We start from the raw sequence: 18,984 nt of genomic DNA on the forward strand, positions 1-18,984 counted from the left end.
TCTGATCCTCCTTGTAAAGCTGAACCTTGGAGGTGTATGTAGATCATTTTCTTTTAGTTGATACTAGTGTTCTGAATAATTTCACGCCAGGTGATGTAATTTTTCTAAGTACTTGGTCCTGCTTCATGGGCATCTCCCTCTCTCCCTTTCTTTTCTTGTGCATTCTTACAGGAAGGGGATTGGAGAAAACACAAGAATCTCATTTTAAATACTATTTTTTTCCCCTTTTTCAATCTGTTAGATTTTGCTTTGCTTTTCTAGTAGTTGTAAACTTCACAACTTTCTATCTCTTTGGTTGTTTGTGAGATTTAAGGTTATATTCAGTATACCACTTCGTTTTCTCTTCTTCCAAGGCAAAATTTAAATCCTTTATGATCTTGTGAAATAGCTGACAATCAAGTTTTATAAGCAGCTCCCCCCCCCCCCCCCCACAAACTGTCATGTCTCTTTCTTTCTCCATTGTGGAGAGTCTGCTTTCTCTAGCTTTTTGCTGTACCGTGATTGACTGACTGTTTCGGTCAATTTTCATTAATTAACAAAGAACAGTTCCAAATCATGTCGAGGTTATCTTTCTTAATAAATAATTGATTATCACAAGGAACTAATGATTATAGTGGTGTGCCTCTTCAACCCTCTGAGATTATTGTTTCTACTGAAGCAAGTGCCACTTATTTGGGTTAAAAAGGAACAGACTTTGGCATTTCTTTCTCTACTTCTTAGCCCCTTCATCCATTTTAGACATATTAGCTGCCTGACTTGCTTATTTACTGTCAGTTCTTATCATGACGGAGAGCATTACAATAGCGTTCGTCTGAAGGAAGATTCTTGCATTGGACCTGCTAGTCCAATTATTATCAAGGTTTATAGCACTTCAATTTTTAGTTTTTGTTATGATAGGATTAGCTATGTCCCTTCTATAGCAACGAATTAGGATTTCTTGCAAGAATTCTAATAACCTTCAGTTATTTAAAAGGCTGATGCTGATCTTTCAGCAAAATCTCGTGAAGCTATAGCTGCTGCCAAATCTAAGGGAGACACTTCTCGAAATACTGTTCAATTAGGATCAGTCAAAGTTGTTATGGCTGGAAGTGGATGTGATGACATAGTAAAAGTGGAACAGGTCATTTGCCGATATCTCTTTCCTTGGTCTACAATGATGTGGAATTTGTCTTGAGTGTTAAAAGAAACCTACATGTCTCTGTACTTGATATCTACTTCTTTTTTTATCTGTTCTTCTCTAGGTTTTACAACAAGTTGGTGGTGATGTTGATGCTGCAATTGAGTATCTAATCGCAGAGCAAGGGTCCGAGGACCAGTTAAATGAAAATGATAACATTTCATGTCTGGCAAGCAGTTCACAAGGTAATGGCCAGTCTTGCTTTTAAAGTGATTCTGCCTATTGCCTCTGTCTGAAATTGGAGTCATGGTAAATTCTGGTTTTGTAATCATCACAGACTCCCCCACACATGAGTTTTTGACAACAAAAAGGTAGAAACTGGAGGGCTTGTTATTCAACACGACTTATATACTCGTGTCAACCTTTGCATATGTAAAAATTCAAATTTTAATGAATATTATTTGGCACGTTGATATTGCTTGTTTCTACTGCTTCTTTTCATCTTTCGTGAGCCGAGGGTCTGCATACACACTACCCTCCTCAGAACCTACTTGTTGGGATTCCACTGGGTTGTTGTTGTTGTTGTTTTAATGAATATTATTGAAAAAATACGGACTTCTGTCCAAATGGTAGTGGGTTGCCCAGAATTTACCATGAAACATCTTTGGTGACACATTTTTCCTTTTCCCCTTTTCCCTACTTCCATTGGTTTTGAGCTTTGACACCTGGTCATCTTATCCAAATTGACTAACCTAGTTTAAAACTATAGATTTTTTAGCTATGTAAGAAACATCAAACCTAATTTCTGGATTAGAAATAATTCAAACAAATTTAAAACATTTTGGTCAAGGAGGAACCTGTTTGGCTCTTAAAATAGTAACTAGTTCAAACAAAAGGGGGCAGATTTAAGTACTATATAACATGTAGTCAGAATTTCACTATATAGAAGTTAGAGAACCATTCATTTTACTCCATGCTTTGCTAGTCGACCTTCTTGACCTTATTGAAAAAGCCAAAGCAAGTTTCTCCTCTCTTTCTCTCCTTCCCTTTCCTTTTGTTTTCGGGCGGAGGGGGGTGGGTGGTTCTTTTGTGGGATATTTCTTTGGATCACTTTTCAACCTCTTCCTTCTGCTTTGAGAAATCCGTCTGCAAATGCCTGCATGAGAAGTAAGCTAGATGTTCCCATCTGAGGTACCAAGAGCTTTGGGATTCAGGTAGAAAGCTTTTTCTCGTATACACTCGGTAATATTTTATGTGCCATCATATGCACAAATCACAATAGCTCCTTTTAGGTGACAATACATTTTTGATAGCTTGGACTATAGATATGACGATGAAGCATGGTTTTACATCTACTTGTCATTATTGTCATAACACTGTCGTTAGGTGGATACTTTTTCTGAATTCTCTTCAATAATGGTTCTCACACTGGGGAACCCATCCTTCTCACGCTTTGGTGATCACTGAGCTGGAATATGTATTCTTAGCTCTGGTTCTCTAAAGGCGTCCCCTTGCCATTCACCAGGGACTCTAGGAATATTTAGGGCTTGCTAGTTTGGGAAGAAACACCTTAAAGTTATGAAATCCACTTAATGCTACCAGGATTTTGTCACAGAGCGAGAGACAGTGGTAACACGTGATTTGTTGTCCCCATTAATTGATAGGCAAGATATATTCGATAAATGTACACATGAGATACCTGTCTATTGCATCTATCATAGATGGGGAAAACTGGTATAGTTATGTTTATGCTTTTGTTGCCAGCACCTCACCTTCTCATACTTTTCATTCTTTTTAGGGTCTCCAGGAGAGCATGATAAATCCTGCGATGAACGCGATTTTAAATCTGAAGACCCACCTTGTGAAAAAGGTTCCACTGACTGTAGTGTAAAAGGAGCTTCTGATAGAAATACCACCCAGGAAGATGAAAAGGTAAAACAGCATGAATCTTGTTGTCTTTCTAAAAATAGATACTCCCTCCGTTTCAATTTATGTGTCTTACTTTCCTTTTCAATCTGTTTTATACTTATAGTTAGTAACCATTTAACTCCAATATTCCACATGGCATATTTAAGACCACAAGATTTAAGGGAATCTTGGAACATTACGCACATCTTTAGTTTAAGACCACACGATTTAAAAGTCTTCCTTACTTTTGTTAAACTCTGTGCCCAGTCAAACTAAGACACATAAATTGAAACGGAGGGAGTATTAGTTTTGTTCTTATATTCATGTCTAATTGGAAACTTCACTGGGATGTAGTTACTGAGACCATCAAAACTTCTATCTTCTTTTGATGCTGTAGAAAATTCCAAGAAATAAGGCCTGTCCCTGTGGTTCAAAGAAGAAATATAAGTCTTGCTGTGGATCAGTTGCCGGGAAACGTCCCACTAGCTATGCAGTGTATGGTTGTCGAAGATCACCTGTCTTTTTGGTTATTCCTGTGTATTTGTTGAAACCTTGTTGAAGTTTAGTATGATAATTCATTTTTGCGGTAAAATTGTATACAGCTTAATGCTATTGTAACTACTTGTTGTAACTTGTGCGATGCTATTGTAGTTCTGCTTGTTCTGCATATGCTTATCTGCTTCTACTATGTATATGTTTGCACTATGTTGTATTTGCAATAAAGTGTAAAAAAAAGAATCTTAGAGAGCTTTCTATTCGAAAATCTTAAAAACTTTGTGCTCTCTAAGTTCGTTGATACATAGAGGCTGCTATATTTGGTTTTGTGGGCTCTCCAAGTTATGAAGTTTGACAGCACAAGTATGATAATGTAGTGGTAAAGCTAAGACTACACGAAGTACCTATCTTTCCTTCCATTTTGTTTTGAATTGAATAAACAAAATCCCAATATGCTGAGTTTGAAGACAAAATAGTCATGTTCATCATTTAACTTTTAATTTAGCCTCCTCTGTTTCCTAAATGACATAATGTTCTGGGCACTTGGATTTCCAATTCTCTTCCCTTTCACATGCAACGTATATTTTTTTCAGCAACCAAACAATTGATTATGGCAAAGGTCGAAGAGACAAAAAGCAGGGGAAGAAAGTTCCGCCTACCAATGTTATGAGTTCAAAACAATCTGATGCAAGGCCACCTGACTTGGGCGCACTTTGTATATAATCAGTTTTTTGAGGTATTTTCTTGCTATAATTGGTTCTGTCCATGCTCTACTATTTCGTCGTTCTTTTCATCTACAAGGCCACTGATCAGGATTTTGGTTTATGCGGCATGTAACTTCAAAAGTTGAGGCAACATTAGATTTGCCAGTGTTGTCTAACTTGTTATCCTGCTAGTTTAAATCTTTTGTTGATTCCCTAGCTAGTTTTGTCAATTAGCACAACATTATTTGCAAATAGCATGGATCATGTAACCCCATCTTGCATACTGTTGGTTAATTCAAGCATAACTATGAACTAAAAAGAGGACTCAAAGCAGATCCTGGTGGTATCCATGGTTACTGGGAGCTCCTCTGTATCTAGTGGGAGGGAGGAGAGGGAAACCGGATCAAGAGTTGGGAAGGATATTTCTACCATGGAGGGAAGTCAGAGAAGAAAGGAAAGCGAGGACAGCTAGAGTAAATAGGGGGAGGGGGGAAAGAATGTTGAAGGAGGCACACCGGTGCATGACAAGGGAGGGAAACAGGTATGGTGGAGGAGATGATAATTGCTGGGTGAATGGAAAGGGGAATAGAGAGATAATAAGAAGAGACTGATGACTGCTTGTCGGGACAAGGCTTGAGTGAACAGGGACAAGTTGAAGGAATAAGAAAAGCAGAGAAGAGAAACGGGAAAGATTTGCTAATCCTTTTACATATAAGGGGATTAAGTATCATTTCGTGTCCTTATGGGGGATAATAATTCATTAATTCCTCCTTTCGCTATATAATAGTACCCCATCTCACGGGTGCCAGACGAAAGTGATAGCATCCATCTGTATTTTGGTTGAAATAATGCTTTGATTAAATGAGTGCTAATATTCATTTCTTTTATCCAATTGAAACCATTGATATTGTAGCTAATTTAGTAACCCGAGTTCGTATGATGGATGTGTCAGGCCTGTACTCATTGCTTAAGAACAAATATACCGCTTAGGTTTTCCATGTTCAAACCATCTTCCCCTCTGCTTTTGAATGTGGATAGGATGTTACAACTTTCCTATGGTGACTCTAACAAAATGATATCTGGAGGCTTGGTCTCATAAAGTACTGTACTTTCTATTTCGTAGGTGCTGATTATTCTGCATTCCGCTTTGGAGGTCCATCAGATGCTACTTATAGTACTTTGTGAACTAAGGACTTGGTTCATTGAAAGTGAGAGAACGTGGAGATAAAGTATCCAGGAGGAATTTGAATCGGCTGCTTATTGATTTGTGAGGAATGGATGTTCAAGTCATTTTCGGAATACCTTGGTTTAGGATGGTGCAAATCGTGGGTCCTATTTTAGACTCTTCAACATATGTGGTTTATATCTCAATGACTTAGTTCCTTTGTTTGGAGTGCTAAGTGGGAAATGGAACAAACGGGAGCATTTGGAAGAACAGTGGACTTACGCAGCAAATCCAGCATTTCCTCGAGATATTGAACTAAATAAAATATGCGAGTATTGGGAGCAATGGAATCGGTTGCCAATAGAAAGCTTGTTGTTGCATTAACGGCAGTTGTTTCCTTTAGACTGGCGGTATTATTAACTTTTTAATGGTGTCCATTTTTTAATCGTTTGTTAAGTTTTGCTTTAATGCACTGCTGTTGCGTCAGTGAATTACGAAACTTGGAATTTTCCATCAAGTCATTGGTCTAGTTGAAGTTATTCCTACAGAATTTATCCTCCGATATCCACCAATAATTCTAAGATTTACGTTACATACATTTATGGTGTAAAAGTTTTTTACATTATGTTTTGTAGGTTACACTTTCATTCTTTCTATTGAAAAATTACTCGACGTGGCTCTTTTATGTGATATGATAGTGTAATGCTTTATAAACTGTTAAAGTATATTTTAGTTAAACTCATATTTCAGACGCGTATTAGTCATGTATTCAATATAATGAGCTTTTGTCTTATCACCTGTTGTTTCATCGAACAAATGTGTCATTTAAAGCCTTGTTTAATTAAGTTACAAGCTCATTTAGTATCCATAGAGGTGTACAAAGAAAATCGATAAACTGCACCAACCCGATAATCCGAGTCAAATCAGGAAAAAAATCCGATTTGTGGTTTTGTTTGATGTTGGGAAAAAAATTCGATCATAATTGGTTTGGTTTGGTTTGGTTTTAACTAAAAAAAGTCAAACAGAAATCAAATCAACCCGATATTATATTTATACGGTTTTTAAAATTATTATATACATATAAATATTTTTTGTAATGTAATTTATAAATATTTCTTAAACTTGTTCACAGTTTTATCTTTAAACGTTTTATTTAAAGTTTGGATTTAACATTCTCGAATGATCAACAAATTTTATATACCATAAAGGTAGTAAGTCAAGTAAAGTTCAAATAAATATTAATGCTAATAAAGGAAATTCAATTCAACACTAGGAATGACAATAGTATTGGATATCTATTTTTTTAGTTTTGCATTGGTTTATAATGAAAATGTATAACCTAGTTTATCTTTTTCTTTAGTGCTTAGTTGTGTAATCACTAATACTTATTAGTTGTACGTATTTTAGCATGACCTATTGTTAATTTTTATTATGGTCTATTAATTAGTAATATTTTCTTTGGGCGACATTATTATCTTTGTTATTGCAATATTTTAGTACAATGATATGACTCATCTCATATTACTATTTTATTTTCTTGGAAAGTACATATATAACTGTATCCTACTAGGACTAAAATAAATATTTGGAGCACATATCACATATTTTGTGCTATGAAGACTTTACCGAGAAAAAATCCGAAAACCCAAAAAACCTCGAAAAACCCGAGAAAACCTTTATTGGTTTGGTTTGGTTTATAAATTTAAAAATCCGACACCAATAGTTTAGTTTGGTAATTGAATAATCCGAACCAATCCAATCTATGTACTCCCCTATCCACATGTATCTTATCTTGTGTTTTTAGCAAACAATTGTTGGTTTGAAGGCATCAAATTCGATTTTGATACTTTTACGGGCCAATTGAAATGATGTTGTTACTGAACTTGCGAACTTCTACACAAACAGAACATGTCTTTTCTTTCGTCTATAATTGTGCTCAATTTAAGTCATTTTCGTCTATAAACTCTAAATTTGTATTAAGAAAATTTATTAAAAAAATATAAATATTTAATTATAAATCCAGTAACTAAAAGAGCTTTAAGTTAAGTGGCGAGTTCAGAACCCATAAATTTTAAATTTTGGCTCAACCTCTGCTGCTATGTTTGAGCAAATATGTGCCCTTGGTAGTTTAGCCCTTAGGTACTAGATAGCCATAGTTGCAGGCTGCTTTATAACCTGTTTGGCCAAGCTTCTAAAATTAGCTTATTTGAAAAGTATTTTCTTAAAAGTACTTTTCAAAAAAGTACTTTTGATGATAAGTAGTTTGTGCTTGACTAATTAATTTGAAAAACACTATTGAGCAATAATTAGTGTTTGGCCAGACTTTTAAAACCTGTTTCTAAGAGCCCGTTTGGCCAAGCTGCAAAAAAATACTTATTTTGAAAAGCGCTTTTATTCAAAAGTGCTTTATGAAAAAGTACTCTTGCAAAATAAGTAGTTTGTGTTTGGCCGATTCATTTGAGTAGTGCTTTTTGCAAGCTCATCGTGTTTGGCCAATCTTTTAAAAAAGCACGTTTAAGTATCAAATTACGAAAAAGGACAGTAAAGGTTCAATTTGCGGTTAGTATTATTTAGAAAAGAAAAATAAATTTAAACATTTATTAGAAAAGAATTCAATTAAAATATAAAACGTAAAGTAAAAATATAAATTAAAATTCTAATTAATATAAAATATAGTTATTCCAAAGCAACAGTATTGAGTGTTTGGTATTACTTATTATTTATGTGATAATTTAAATATGTCAAAATACATCATTCAATATAAATTTAAAATCTACTCTTAAGAATAGGAGAAAGAGAATTAAAATTTGATTAAAATAAAGAAGAGAATAAATGTATAGCAGAAAAAAATGGAAAAGGAAAAAAAAAGAAAAATTAAATTAATGACGGATAATTTAAAAATATAAATATTGTAAGGTTATTTTTGTCTTGAATAAATTAACTTTCTGCTTCTGCTTCTGCTTTTTGGAAGAAGCTAGAATTTGTCCCCAGAAGCAGAAAAACTGCTTTTACTGCTGTTAAGAAGTACTTTTTTATTTTGGCCAAACACCTTAAATTTTTCACAAAGTACTTTTTTGGCCAAAAAAGTACTTTTGGCCTCTTAAAAGCTTGCCAAACAGGCTCTAAGTGTATTTTTCTCAAAAGTGCTTTTCTGAAAACAGCTTTTGGAGAGAAGCTACTTTTTTTTTATTCTCAAAAACTGCTTCTCTTCAAAAGTATTTTTTTTCCTTCTAAAAGTTTGGCGAAACACATAAATTTTTTGAAAAAAAAACACTGGTTTATTCATTTTTTATTTGAGGTAAATTCAAAATTGTTCGAATTGTGTAATCATCAATTACTGACATTGGTAAGCGACCCAAAGCGATTTGATTATATTTCAATTCGTGACGATCATAAGTAGAAAGTTCATATTCTTCGGTCATTGATAAACAATTTGTTGGACAATACTCAACGCAATTACCACAAAATATACAGATTCCAAAATTAATACTGTAATTAAGCAATCGTTTCTAGTCCAAAAAAAGCTTTGGCCAAACAGGCTATTAGTGGCCGAACATAGGTCGGTAATGCCTAGGCATGATGGAACATGGTTACTGGTTAGGGGAGGACAACTGCACAGGCATCCAATTTTTGTAAAGTTTGTTCAAATTAATCCTACTTCCTACCTATATATATTGCTACTTGGCATTTCTTTTAAATGTACGCCGTTTGAAATCAATGACCAAATTTATGCCAAACTGAATTATTGATTTTGCATTTCAGCAAGTAAAATATGATAAAATTAATTGAGATGTTAGTTTAGTATTTAATGATTAGGTCCTAACTCCTAAGTTTGAAGGACAACTTCAAATTGTACACGGTTTATTAACACATGTAAGTAAGGAAACCTTTTTTCTTACGGTCCAATTGTACACGGTATCTTTTTTTTATTTTTGAAATAAATATATCAAAATCTTCAATAAATTACATGACTTAAGTCTCTATCTATACATATACATATTATACATTTGAAAATTACAGTATAAGCTTACCTACGATGTGATCATCCTTACTCCAATTGGGACGTCTTAATCTACTTTATTTCTTAGAAAATTGCTTTTGTAATCCTAAAGAAGCAATTGGAAGATTGATGTATCTGTCACATGTGGTAGTTGAGTCGTGGACTTCCCACATATAGGAACAAATCAATCAATTTCCATGCAATTTTCCACTTTTTTGGATTCTTTTTTTCTAGAGTGAGACTAGCCAGTTAGGAGTTAGTCTTAGGATGCTACTGATCAGCTACTGATGCAGGGCTTTATCTGTTGGATATTTGTATACCTTCCATCTTTTTCGTATTTACTATATTGTTATACTGCTGTTATTTTGTGTTATTTTATGGTGTGTATATTATGTTATTTTATTATGACTCTATTGATAGTACTAATATATCGTCTCTTGTTGCTTTCTTGAGTTTCTGCCCCACGGGGTAGGGGTAAGGTCTGCGTACATATTACCCTCCCCAGACCCCACTTGTGGGATTATACTAGGATGTTATTGTTGTTGTATTATTAGCAACAAGTGGTGTATTGTGAAAGTGCAAAAACCAACCAACAAGGGTTGTGGTGGAGTGGTAAGTACTCCTTCATCCTTAACCAGAGGTCTCGAGTTCGAGCCCCTGGGTATGGAGTCGTCTTTGTTAGGGAGCGCTTTACCCCCCAATGTGGGACTTCCCGGTCCAAATCTGGATTAGTCGGGCCCCAATGTGAGTACCGGATACCGGGTGAGAAATCAAAAAAAAAAAAGTGCAAAAACTTGACAAGACTTGAGAGAGTTTCATTTCTTAGGACAGATTTTAATAAGTTTGTACACTAAGAAATTGGTATGTTAAAACTAAAATTCTCCATCTTTGCCGTGACTGGAGATAATAAGATCTTAATTTTGAATTTTTGACTCAATCTAGAAATAGATAAATATGTAAAACTGCAATAAATAATAAATAAAGGGGGCAATTATAGAGAAAGTATTTGAGAAGAGTCCAAGGTTCATTGGCTTTTCTTTCTTAAAGAATGGCAACTTCACCAACACATAACGATATAATACTTTGTAGGAACATTGATCTTTATAATATTTTAAACAATAATATTATTATTTTTCTTTATTCTTTCAAACTTCATAGGAATATGTTAGACTTTAATTCTTTTTTGGTCTTCTACTTTCAGACCTATTTTTCAATCAATTCATTAAGAAGGCTCAAGATGTTTTTTTTTTTTTCGTTTTAATTTTATCAAACTTGTGCTTTGCACTAACGGTGGTCGTTGGATTCACGAAAAAAGCATGTAAAAATTATAATACAGAGATTATTTATGCAACAAATAGCAATTCATGATCATTGATTGTTACTTGGTACACAATAATATAGGAATTGTTACGTGAGAATTAAGAATTTTATGATTTTTTTCTTTAGTTATTCTTATTTGTATAAATTACTAATACAAGTATCCATAAGCATGTTCTTGCCCTCAACCAGCCCAAAATACTCTTAACATGATGTTATATTGCTCGCTCTAGGCCAGGCTCGTACAATTGTTCCCAAAAAACTTCACACCATTAAGAGATTTCAGCTACCAATGTGGGACTTTGTTCCCGCCCAACAATATTTTCTCCCTCGAAGGGAGTTCCACATGGCCCATTACTACAATTCACGGTGCGCTCGGCCCTACGCCATCACTCTGCCATCTCCATACTCGTCCCACAGAACTTGGGCCCTGATACCAGTTGTTGGGCTCAACCGATCAAAGATACTCTTAACATGGTGCGATATTGTCCGCTTTGGGTCAAGCCCGCACAGTTTTCCCCAAAAAGCATCATACCATTAAGAGATCCTTACACCTTATATGTAGGTTCCCAATATTTTCAGCTACTAACGTGGGACTTGTTCACACAACCAACATACGTACTATATATTTTTCATAAAATAATATACAGATTCTATCATCAACTCATGCGAGCATTACCTATATGTACAGTAAAAAATCCAACCAAATGTTGCCACAAGTTTTGCATCAATTTTTAAGTGTTTTTCATGTTCAGCCAACCAACTATGATAGTATTACTTTTATGCAGAATTTTATGTCGGAATGATTGTTACTAGTGCAGTGAATCAAATAACACCCGACTGATACTCTTATATTACTATATTACTGTTACTATTGAATATAAAGCTTCTTCCAGTTAAAATAACAAAGAAAATTTCACGTAGCTATTTAAAGGAGTAATATTTTTCCGAAATCATGAAAAAGTTCAATTTCTTAATTAAAACTAAATCTGATTCTTTTTTTTTTTCCCGGTGAAATTCTGTTATGTCATACTAAGTTACTAACCTGTCTGTTTGCTGAAAAGAATAATTACCAAAACAAAATTAATTAAAAAGAAGGCGACTTAATGAGGTATCTATATTATATTTTCCCCCTTCTTTTCATTTTCTTAGGTCCTAGGAAAAGGTAGAAAAGGGGAAAGAGACAAAGGCTTGATGGACATCATTGAAAAGTAATGAGAAATGCAAGTGCTAACATTACAATAAGTTCTGACCTTATAATAGTAAATTAATTAATAACACACAGAGGGAAACGAATGGCTAAGGTTGTCGTGGCCACCTTCAAAATCTTGTTAAATTTTCATAAAGCATTATCTTTTAGTGGTAATTAGCTATCTATAAATACCATTTGCTATATTACGGATTATAGATACGTTTTCTGTTGTTATAAGATGTATTAGATGTATTTAAGCTACTGTATTCATGAATACAATAGCAAAAATAGGCGTGAATCAGGGAAGTCCAGCTAATCAGTTGTTGTATTCGAGTGTATTCGACTGTATTCATGGCGTGAAACATGGGATTACAGCTGGACAGATTATTGTATTCGACTGTATTCGACTGAATGAAACAGGGGATTATACTGTTTTTAAATGGAAAGTGAATCAATTAACATAATAGACTCCTAATATAACTCAACAAACTCAATTATAATACACAAATTTTGTATTTCCAGTTATAAAAGAATTTCTCAACCGAAAAACACCCCCAAAACATAGCAATCTTGTAACACCCCGTAAATTCAGCTTAGGCATGAATGAGTTAAAGGAGTAGTAAGGTTATATTTTGGACATGTGAAGTCCCATCGGGATGATTATAGGTGAAAATAGTTGTTTCAAAATCAAGATGGAAAGTGAGGTGCATAAGATTTGCAAAATCGACTAAGTTTGCAGAAGGTCTGTCTTCCAGCAGGGTTTAGTGAAAATGAGTAAGGAATTTGGGAAAAATCAAATCATAAAGGTTGTAGGCCTTTGAAATAGCTTTCCAACGATATATTGTGCATCCTAAAAGGATTTCTGTGCAAAAAGTTATGCACGTTTTACAGAATAGTGTGCAATATGCGCGCCCTGAGCGCGCCCCGAGCGCGGCCGCGCTTCTTTTGAGGCAGTGTTACTGCCATTTTGCGTGTTCAGTAGTGCGGTCAGACCTACAGGTGCGCGGGAGCGCTCATGGGGGGTCATTTTAAAGCCCTACTTCGTCCCCCACAGCCCCAAAACACAAAAACTTGCTCTAGTAAGGGGAACTCTAAAAAACCTAATTCCTTAAGGGTCCCTCCACAACCCAAGGTAAGTTTTAATGGTGATTCTAAGTTAATTTTAATTTTCCAACATCTTATTAACATGGGTAAACCCTCCAAATCATTAGATATTCGATTGGGGCATCATTGTTGAAGGAAAAAACCTTAGAACTCAAATTCAAGAAGATTGAACGTCAAAAAGGTAATATCTTCACCCTCTAATTGATTCTATCATTGAATTAATGATTATAAACCCTAGTTCATGAGATATGAGTTGATGGGTTTGATAGAAAATCATGAACGATTATAGGTTTAGGGTGTTGATTGTTGATTATTGGTTAAGGGTGTTGTTTACCTTATGGGTGATAAAGAATAATGTTGATTATAACCATTTGAGACTTTAGAATTTATCTAGGAATAAGAGAATGAGTTATTGGGTGTAGAGACACCATTAATAAGGACTATGAAGCTTTATTTTCATCAAGTGTTTGAAAAGATGCTTAAGTGACCAAAACATGAGAATTATTGCTAAAATGGATCCCTTTGACTTATATTGATATAGATTAAAGTTGAAAGGGTTGGCGAATGTTGTATTATGCTCAAGAGCAGGAAGTTAAAGTATGTGAGGCTAACTCTCTATGTTTGAGAATTTTAATGATTCTCCCTACACTACGTTTCTTTTACGACGTTACCAATTGCCTCAGAAATACAGTTAAGCCTGGTTCCTTGTATAGTTGTAGAACTTCTATTCTCTAGCTTCATAACTCGTTCACCACTTTCATTCTGAACGTTGTGAGCTCAGTGCGTATTCAATATAGACTTGGGTTTGATGCCCCCGAGTCTTAGTATAGATTACTCAGTATGCCATAAATAGTTGAAGTTTCAGTGTTCATAATCAGTTCAAGAATACATGTCTCAGTCCAGTCCTATTCAGTATTCCAGTATTTTGTAACTCAGTGTGATCCAGTATTCCAGTATCATGTAACTCAGTGTGATTCAGTATTTCACTATCATGTATTGCAGTTTGATTCTCAGTAATGTTGAACACATGTATTTGGGCCTGAGGCCGTAGTTTATATGCTTTATGCATACTTGGGTCTGAGGCCGTAGTTTATGCTTTATGCATGTTTGGGCCTGAGGCCGTAGCTTATGCTTTATGCATTTTTGGGCCTGAGGCCGTAGTTATGTATACGTATACTTGGGCCTGAGACCGTAGCTTGTGCACATATATATTGGGCCCGAGGCCGTAGCTTATTCAAATAAACAGGTTGTTCATCATTCAGAGAGGGAGTATTCATATCCTTACTTCCTTTGTTCAGTTCAGATATCAGTTATCATTTCAGTTATCAGTTATCAGCTATTGTTTCAGTTTCTGTTTCAATAGTTATCATTTCAGTACTAATTATCAATTCTCAGTTATCAGCTTAGTTTCAGTTTCAGCATTTATAATTCTTTCTTTCAGTTGCTTTACATACCAGTGCAATTCAAATGTACTGACGTCCCTTTTGCCCGGGGCCTGCATCTCACGATGCAGGTAATGATTTACAGGTTGACGATTCAGAGCGCTATGATTCTCGTACCAGCTATTTGGTGATCCCCAGTTCTTTCGGGGAATTATCATTACCTTACAGTCCTCAGTATTTTCAGACAATCAGTGTTTTCAGTATTTCATTAGAGGTTTCATAGATTAGAGTAGTAGTTAGACAGAGTCACAGGCTTTTCATATTAAGCTATGTTGGCTACAAAGATGTTTCAGAATTGTATTAGTATTTCCGCACTTTGATTTATATCATCCAGACTTTCAGTATATCAGCATGTGTTAGTTTATCTTCCGCATTCAGTATGTTATGATACATGTTGATATCCAATTTTCCCCGTATATTTTTTATATGCAAAATACTTTCGAAATAGCATATGTATGCATATACAAGTATGCCCAAGTGTTTTAGTATTTTTCCTAATTTTTAAAGGATTTTTTAAATCAATTTATTGCCCGTTTTAGCAGTACAAAAACCAATAATTATTCCCAAAATTATTTTTTTTGGTGAATAACTTATTTTATTCTCATATTTATACCAAAATGTAGCTAGGGTATCTTTTATACATTTTTACAAATTTATTTGGTATTTTAAAAGCCAAATTTCATACAATTGCAATTTTAGCCTGTTTTCAGAATTAACAGCATTTTATAATTATGAAACTGGTTCCTATATTTTTAAGTTAATATTTGTATTAATTAACTGATCCAGTACTTTTAATTTGTTTTCGAAATTATTTTTTAGTATTTAGTATTTTTATTATATTAAAGGGAAAACTGGCTATTTAAAATATGGCCTTATTTACATTTCAATTATAGCCAAATTAACCCCCCCTAATTGACCCAATTTCCAACCAATTTCGGACCAGCCCAATTCCATTTAACTCAACCCTTAACTCATTTAGAACCACCCGACCCAAATCCCTTTTAATCCAGGCCGTTGATCAATCTGATCAACGGTCACGATTTCCCCTTACCATTTTAATTCACCCAAACCCCTAACCCTAACTCATTTCACTCTATCATCCGCCCCTGAATTCCTTTCCTCTCTCGAACTCTCTCGAAACCCTAGCCTCTCTCACCATCTCCGACCTCAAGACCCACCGGAAATCATGGCTCCTCCGGCCATGGTAACCTTATACTCACTCCCCCTTACTCCTGTGTGCTCGATATTTGAAGAATCAAGGCCAGACCTCGAAGGCCTTCATCCAGACCTGTGCCTGCTCGAGTTTTCACGGCCATCGCCGGCCTTGCTCCGGCGTATCCTGGTCCTATGAGCCTATCTCTGAACTTTCCGACCAAGATCGGACCTTTTCCAAGCCTTTCTCGTTTTAGGGTTCCTCTGAAACCCTAGCTATTCAAGGTTTTCTCTGATTGTTTTCTTAGTTCTGTTCTATATCTGTGTTCTACTTGAGTTTTTAAACATTTTCCCCAATTTTTTCTTTCAAAACTTACTTCTTTCCGATTTAGGGTTTCTGAAAGTTCAAAGTGTTTCTCCGACTTTTCTTTTCTATGTGTATTTGTCCTCACTGTGCTTATGTGTTTATGTCCTTTTACCACGCATGTGTTTCTACCGCTTTCTTATGCTTTCTTTCTACTATACGTGTTCTTCTGTGCTTTCTATGTTTCATCTTACTATTGTGTTTTTATACCATGCTCTCACATGTTTATCTTGCTATGTTTCCCTATGTGTTGTTTGGCTATGTTTTTCTGATATCCTTGTGCTCCTCTACTGTATTTTCTACTAAGTTTCTTAGTTCTTTGTTTGCCTTCTACTGGACCTTGTTTGAGTTCCCTTTAAACATGTTTCCTCTACCGTTTTTCTTAAGTGTTATACTATCTCTTTTCTCTCCTGAATTTGTTTAAGTCCAAGGTTTTTCTTGAACATGTTCCTTATACTCTCACTATGCTTCAAATCAGTTTCTTCACTCTGTTGTTTCGAATTTGCTATTGTATCTGTTTGCTTTCTCATGAGTTTCTGAAAGAAATCTCTGAGCCCGTTGCCTCCTTATCTCTGATTCGAGTTGGAAACCCTAGAATTTGGGGGTTTTACCAAGGTTTGAGCAAATGTTTGAACTGGGGTTCTATTTTGGAACCCTTAACTCTTTTAGACTCATTCTGAGTCTATGAGCTGAGTTTGAACTCCTTTGTTTACGACTCTGAACTTTTTCTATGCTAGACTCTTCTACTGATTAGCATGATAGTTCTTCGTGTTTAAGCATGGCTGTATGTTTTTATATGTGTGATGAATTCTTTCTTCTGAAAAGGTTTTCCAACTTATGATTGATTAGAATCTTATTTTTAGGGTTTGATTGATTGTTACTGATTTTCCTTAAGTAAAACCTTTCTTCCCCCTTTTTCTGACTGGGTTCACTCACACCAAGTATTTGGACTTCTGATTTCGTGGCTGTTAATTGACTCTCTTTCCTTAATTATACAACCGTGTACTGTCAAAACCCTACCCTTAAATAACTATTATGTATTTACCCCTCTTGTACTGCTTTGAAAAGAGTTTGATTAATTTATTTTCTTATTTAGTTATGCCCGTTTGAATCTGAACCCCTTAATTAAGGGAGATTTTCGTGTAATTGATTAGCAATCAGCTTTCAAAATTATTTCTTGCCTTGTTTCTGCCTGGTCTCTACACAATAAATACATGACTCCTTAAGGAGAAAGGGGACAGACTCTTAAAAAAATCACAATCACGATTCTCTTTTGAACTTATACTTAGAGCATTCTTGCTTCTTGTCTGCACTTTGGATTTTACAAGGCTACTGCTTCTCTTTACCTTCTTCTTTGAAACTGGTATGTCATAAATTAATTCCAGTATCACCCCAATGTGTTTATTTACAGTCTTGTATGCATGTCTACTTTCTACCCTTTGTAAAGTGTAACATCTGATTTAAAATGCCTATATGTTATTGCCTGCTTCTCTTCCTTATGAACAATTGCTCCCTGCCCTATTCCCCCTGTGTGTTTATAGTTTCAGCATTATTGTTTACTTTGCCGTTCATGTTCAGTGATTAGCTATGTGTGTTTCTTTCTTTAGAACTGTTTCTATTATAAATCCCTACCCCTATCCCCCTCTATGTATCTGAGTTAAGGTTTTGGCCTGGCAGTACCCAAATTACTGCTCAGGTCTGAACTTGATCTTCAATAGATCCTAACTCCTAAGATTTGGCTGACAGGCTGGTCAGGGGTGTGCCAGCATCCTAATTGTTAGGCATGACCACTAGCCTGCCACGGCCTTCCCAGATTCCTCCTCTGTTGCACTTACACTTACTCTTAGACTCTAAGTTCTGCCCCCCTCCTATGAGCCTTGCCTTGGGAACCTTGAGTTCCCTCTGAACTTGGACATTTGAGGGCTGGCCTTTCCACACTGCACTATGTTTCTACAATGATATTTGGGGTGTTAGCATTGCCTGGAGTTCAGGAAACTCCTTGAAACTTTGACACACCCCAAATGAGAGAAAGGCTTTGGAGAATCTGGTCCTTGGAAGTTGGTTTATTCCATACGTCAGACTAGGAGTCTGAATTAGGCTCTCCTTGGTTAGAATTTTAATTTCTGATGTATTTTGTTTATTCACTTTTTTGGATTCATTCAAGTTGTAATAACCTTGTAATGACTTATGGGGTGTATAGTAAAATGAGGGGAAGGACTTTCATGTTATGCATATGGGGTAGATATCATGCTTTAGGTTTACTTCTGCAATTATAAGTCATTCATTACAGCATATAGAAATCCTGCCTATAAGTTATTCATTATTGCATCCTGTTCATAAGTCATTCATCACTGCATATAGAAATCCTGCCTATAAGTTATTCATCATTGCATATAAAAATCCTGCCTATAAGTTATTCATTACTGCATATAGAAATTCTGCCTATAAGTTATTCATTACTGCATATTGAAATCCTGCCTATAAGTTATTCACTTGCATTGGAAACCATGCCTATAGGATTCCTGCACTCTTACAAATGTCCTAAGTCAATTACGCTTAGAAAGCATGCCTATAGGGATAATTAATGAATCTGAATCGTCTAGCTCGTTTACAAGTTTAAAATCAGTAGCAATGTCGTTTAATCTGCAGAACTCATTTTTTTCTATAACCAGCAAGCCTTCTTTAAAATCAACATACTTTTGCATTGTCAGATATCATGCCTATAGGTTTCACCTAGGCAAACCTTTAGGTAATTAATCAACTTTGCTAGTCTTTAATAATTACAACCAGCAGGCAGGTCTAATTAGGACTTCTTATCTGAAAATATGTGCTAAATCAGCCATCTGTCCTAACGCTTTTAAATTTAATTTAGACCCTAACCAGTATTTGAAGTCATGCTATATATTTGCTTTTAAGTGAGGAGGCCTATGTGAGCCGTAACTGCTGTTTGATTCTCCCCTATTTGATTATGTGTTTTGTTTGTCGCCTAGACTTTTATCCTTTTAAAACTTCTGAAAGGCCCCA

The 18,984-nt window shown here is 35.3% G+C and overlaps 1 protein-coding gene across 2 annotated transcripts in view; it reads left to right on the forward strand.

The window, feature by feature from the left end:
• LOC109210567 (OTU domain-containing protein 3) overlaps window positions 1–6,079 on the forward strand; it is an 11,962-nt gene extending 5,883 nt beyond the window's left edge. Inside the window, exons 6-12 of one of the 2 annotated variants that reach the window (XM_019373996.1) lie at window positions 775–859; window positions 974–1,120; window positions 1,242–1,362; window positions 2,916–3,049; window positions 3,423–3,520; window positions 4,114–4,256; window positions 5,348–6,079. In XM_019373996.1, the coding sequence (XP_019229541.1) occupies window positions 775–859; window positions 974–1,120; window positions 1,242–1,362; window positions 2,916–3,049; window positions 3,423–3,520; window positions 4,114–4,243 (715 nt within the window). In that variant the 3' untranslated portion in view covers window positions 4,244–4,256; window positions 5,348–6,079. Of the gene's footprint in view, window positions 1–774; window positions 860–973; window positions 1,121–1,241; window positions 1,363–2,915; window positions 3,050–3,422; window positions 3,521–4,113; window positions 4,257–5,347 lie in introns of those variants that run through there. The other variant, XM_019373997.1, reaches the window with a different exon arrangement.
• Window positions 6,080–18,984: the final 12,905 nt, after the last annotated feature.

This window comes from Nicotiana attenuata, unplaced genomic scaffold (genome assembly GCF_001879085.1).
Source record: "Nicotiana attenuata strain UT unplaced genomic scaffold, NIATTr2, whole genome shotgun sequence".
In the NCBI taxonomy this organism is placed as follows: Eukaryota; Viridiplantae; Streptophyta; class Magnoliopsida; order Solanales; family Solanaceae; genus Nicotiana; species Nicotiana attenuata.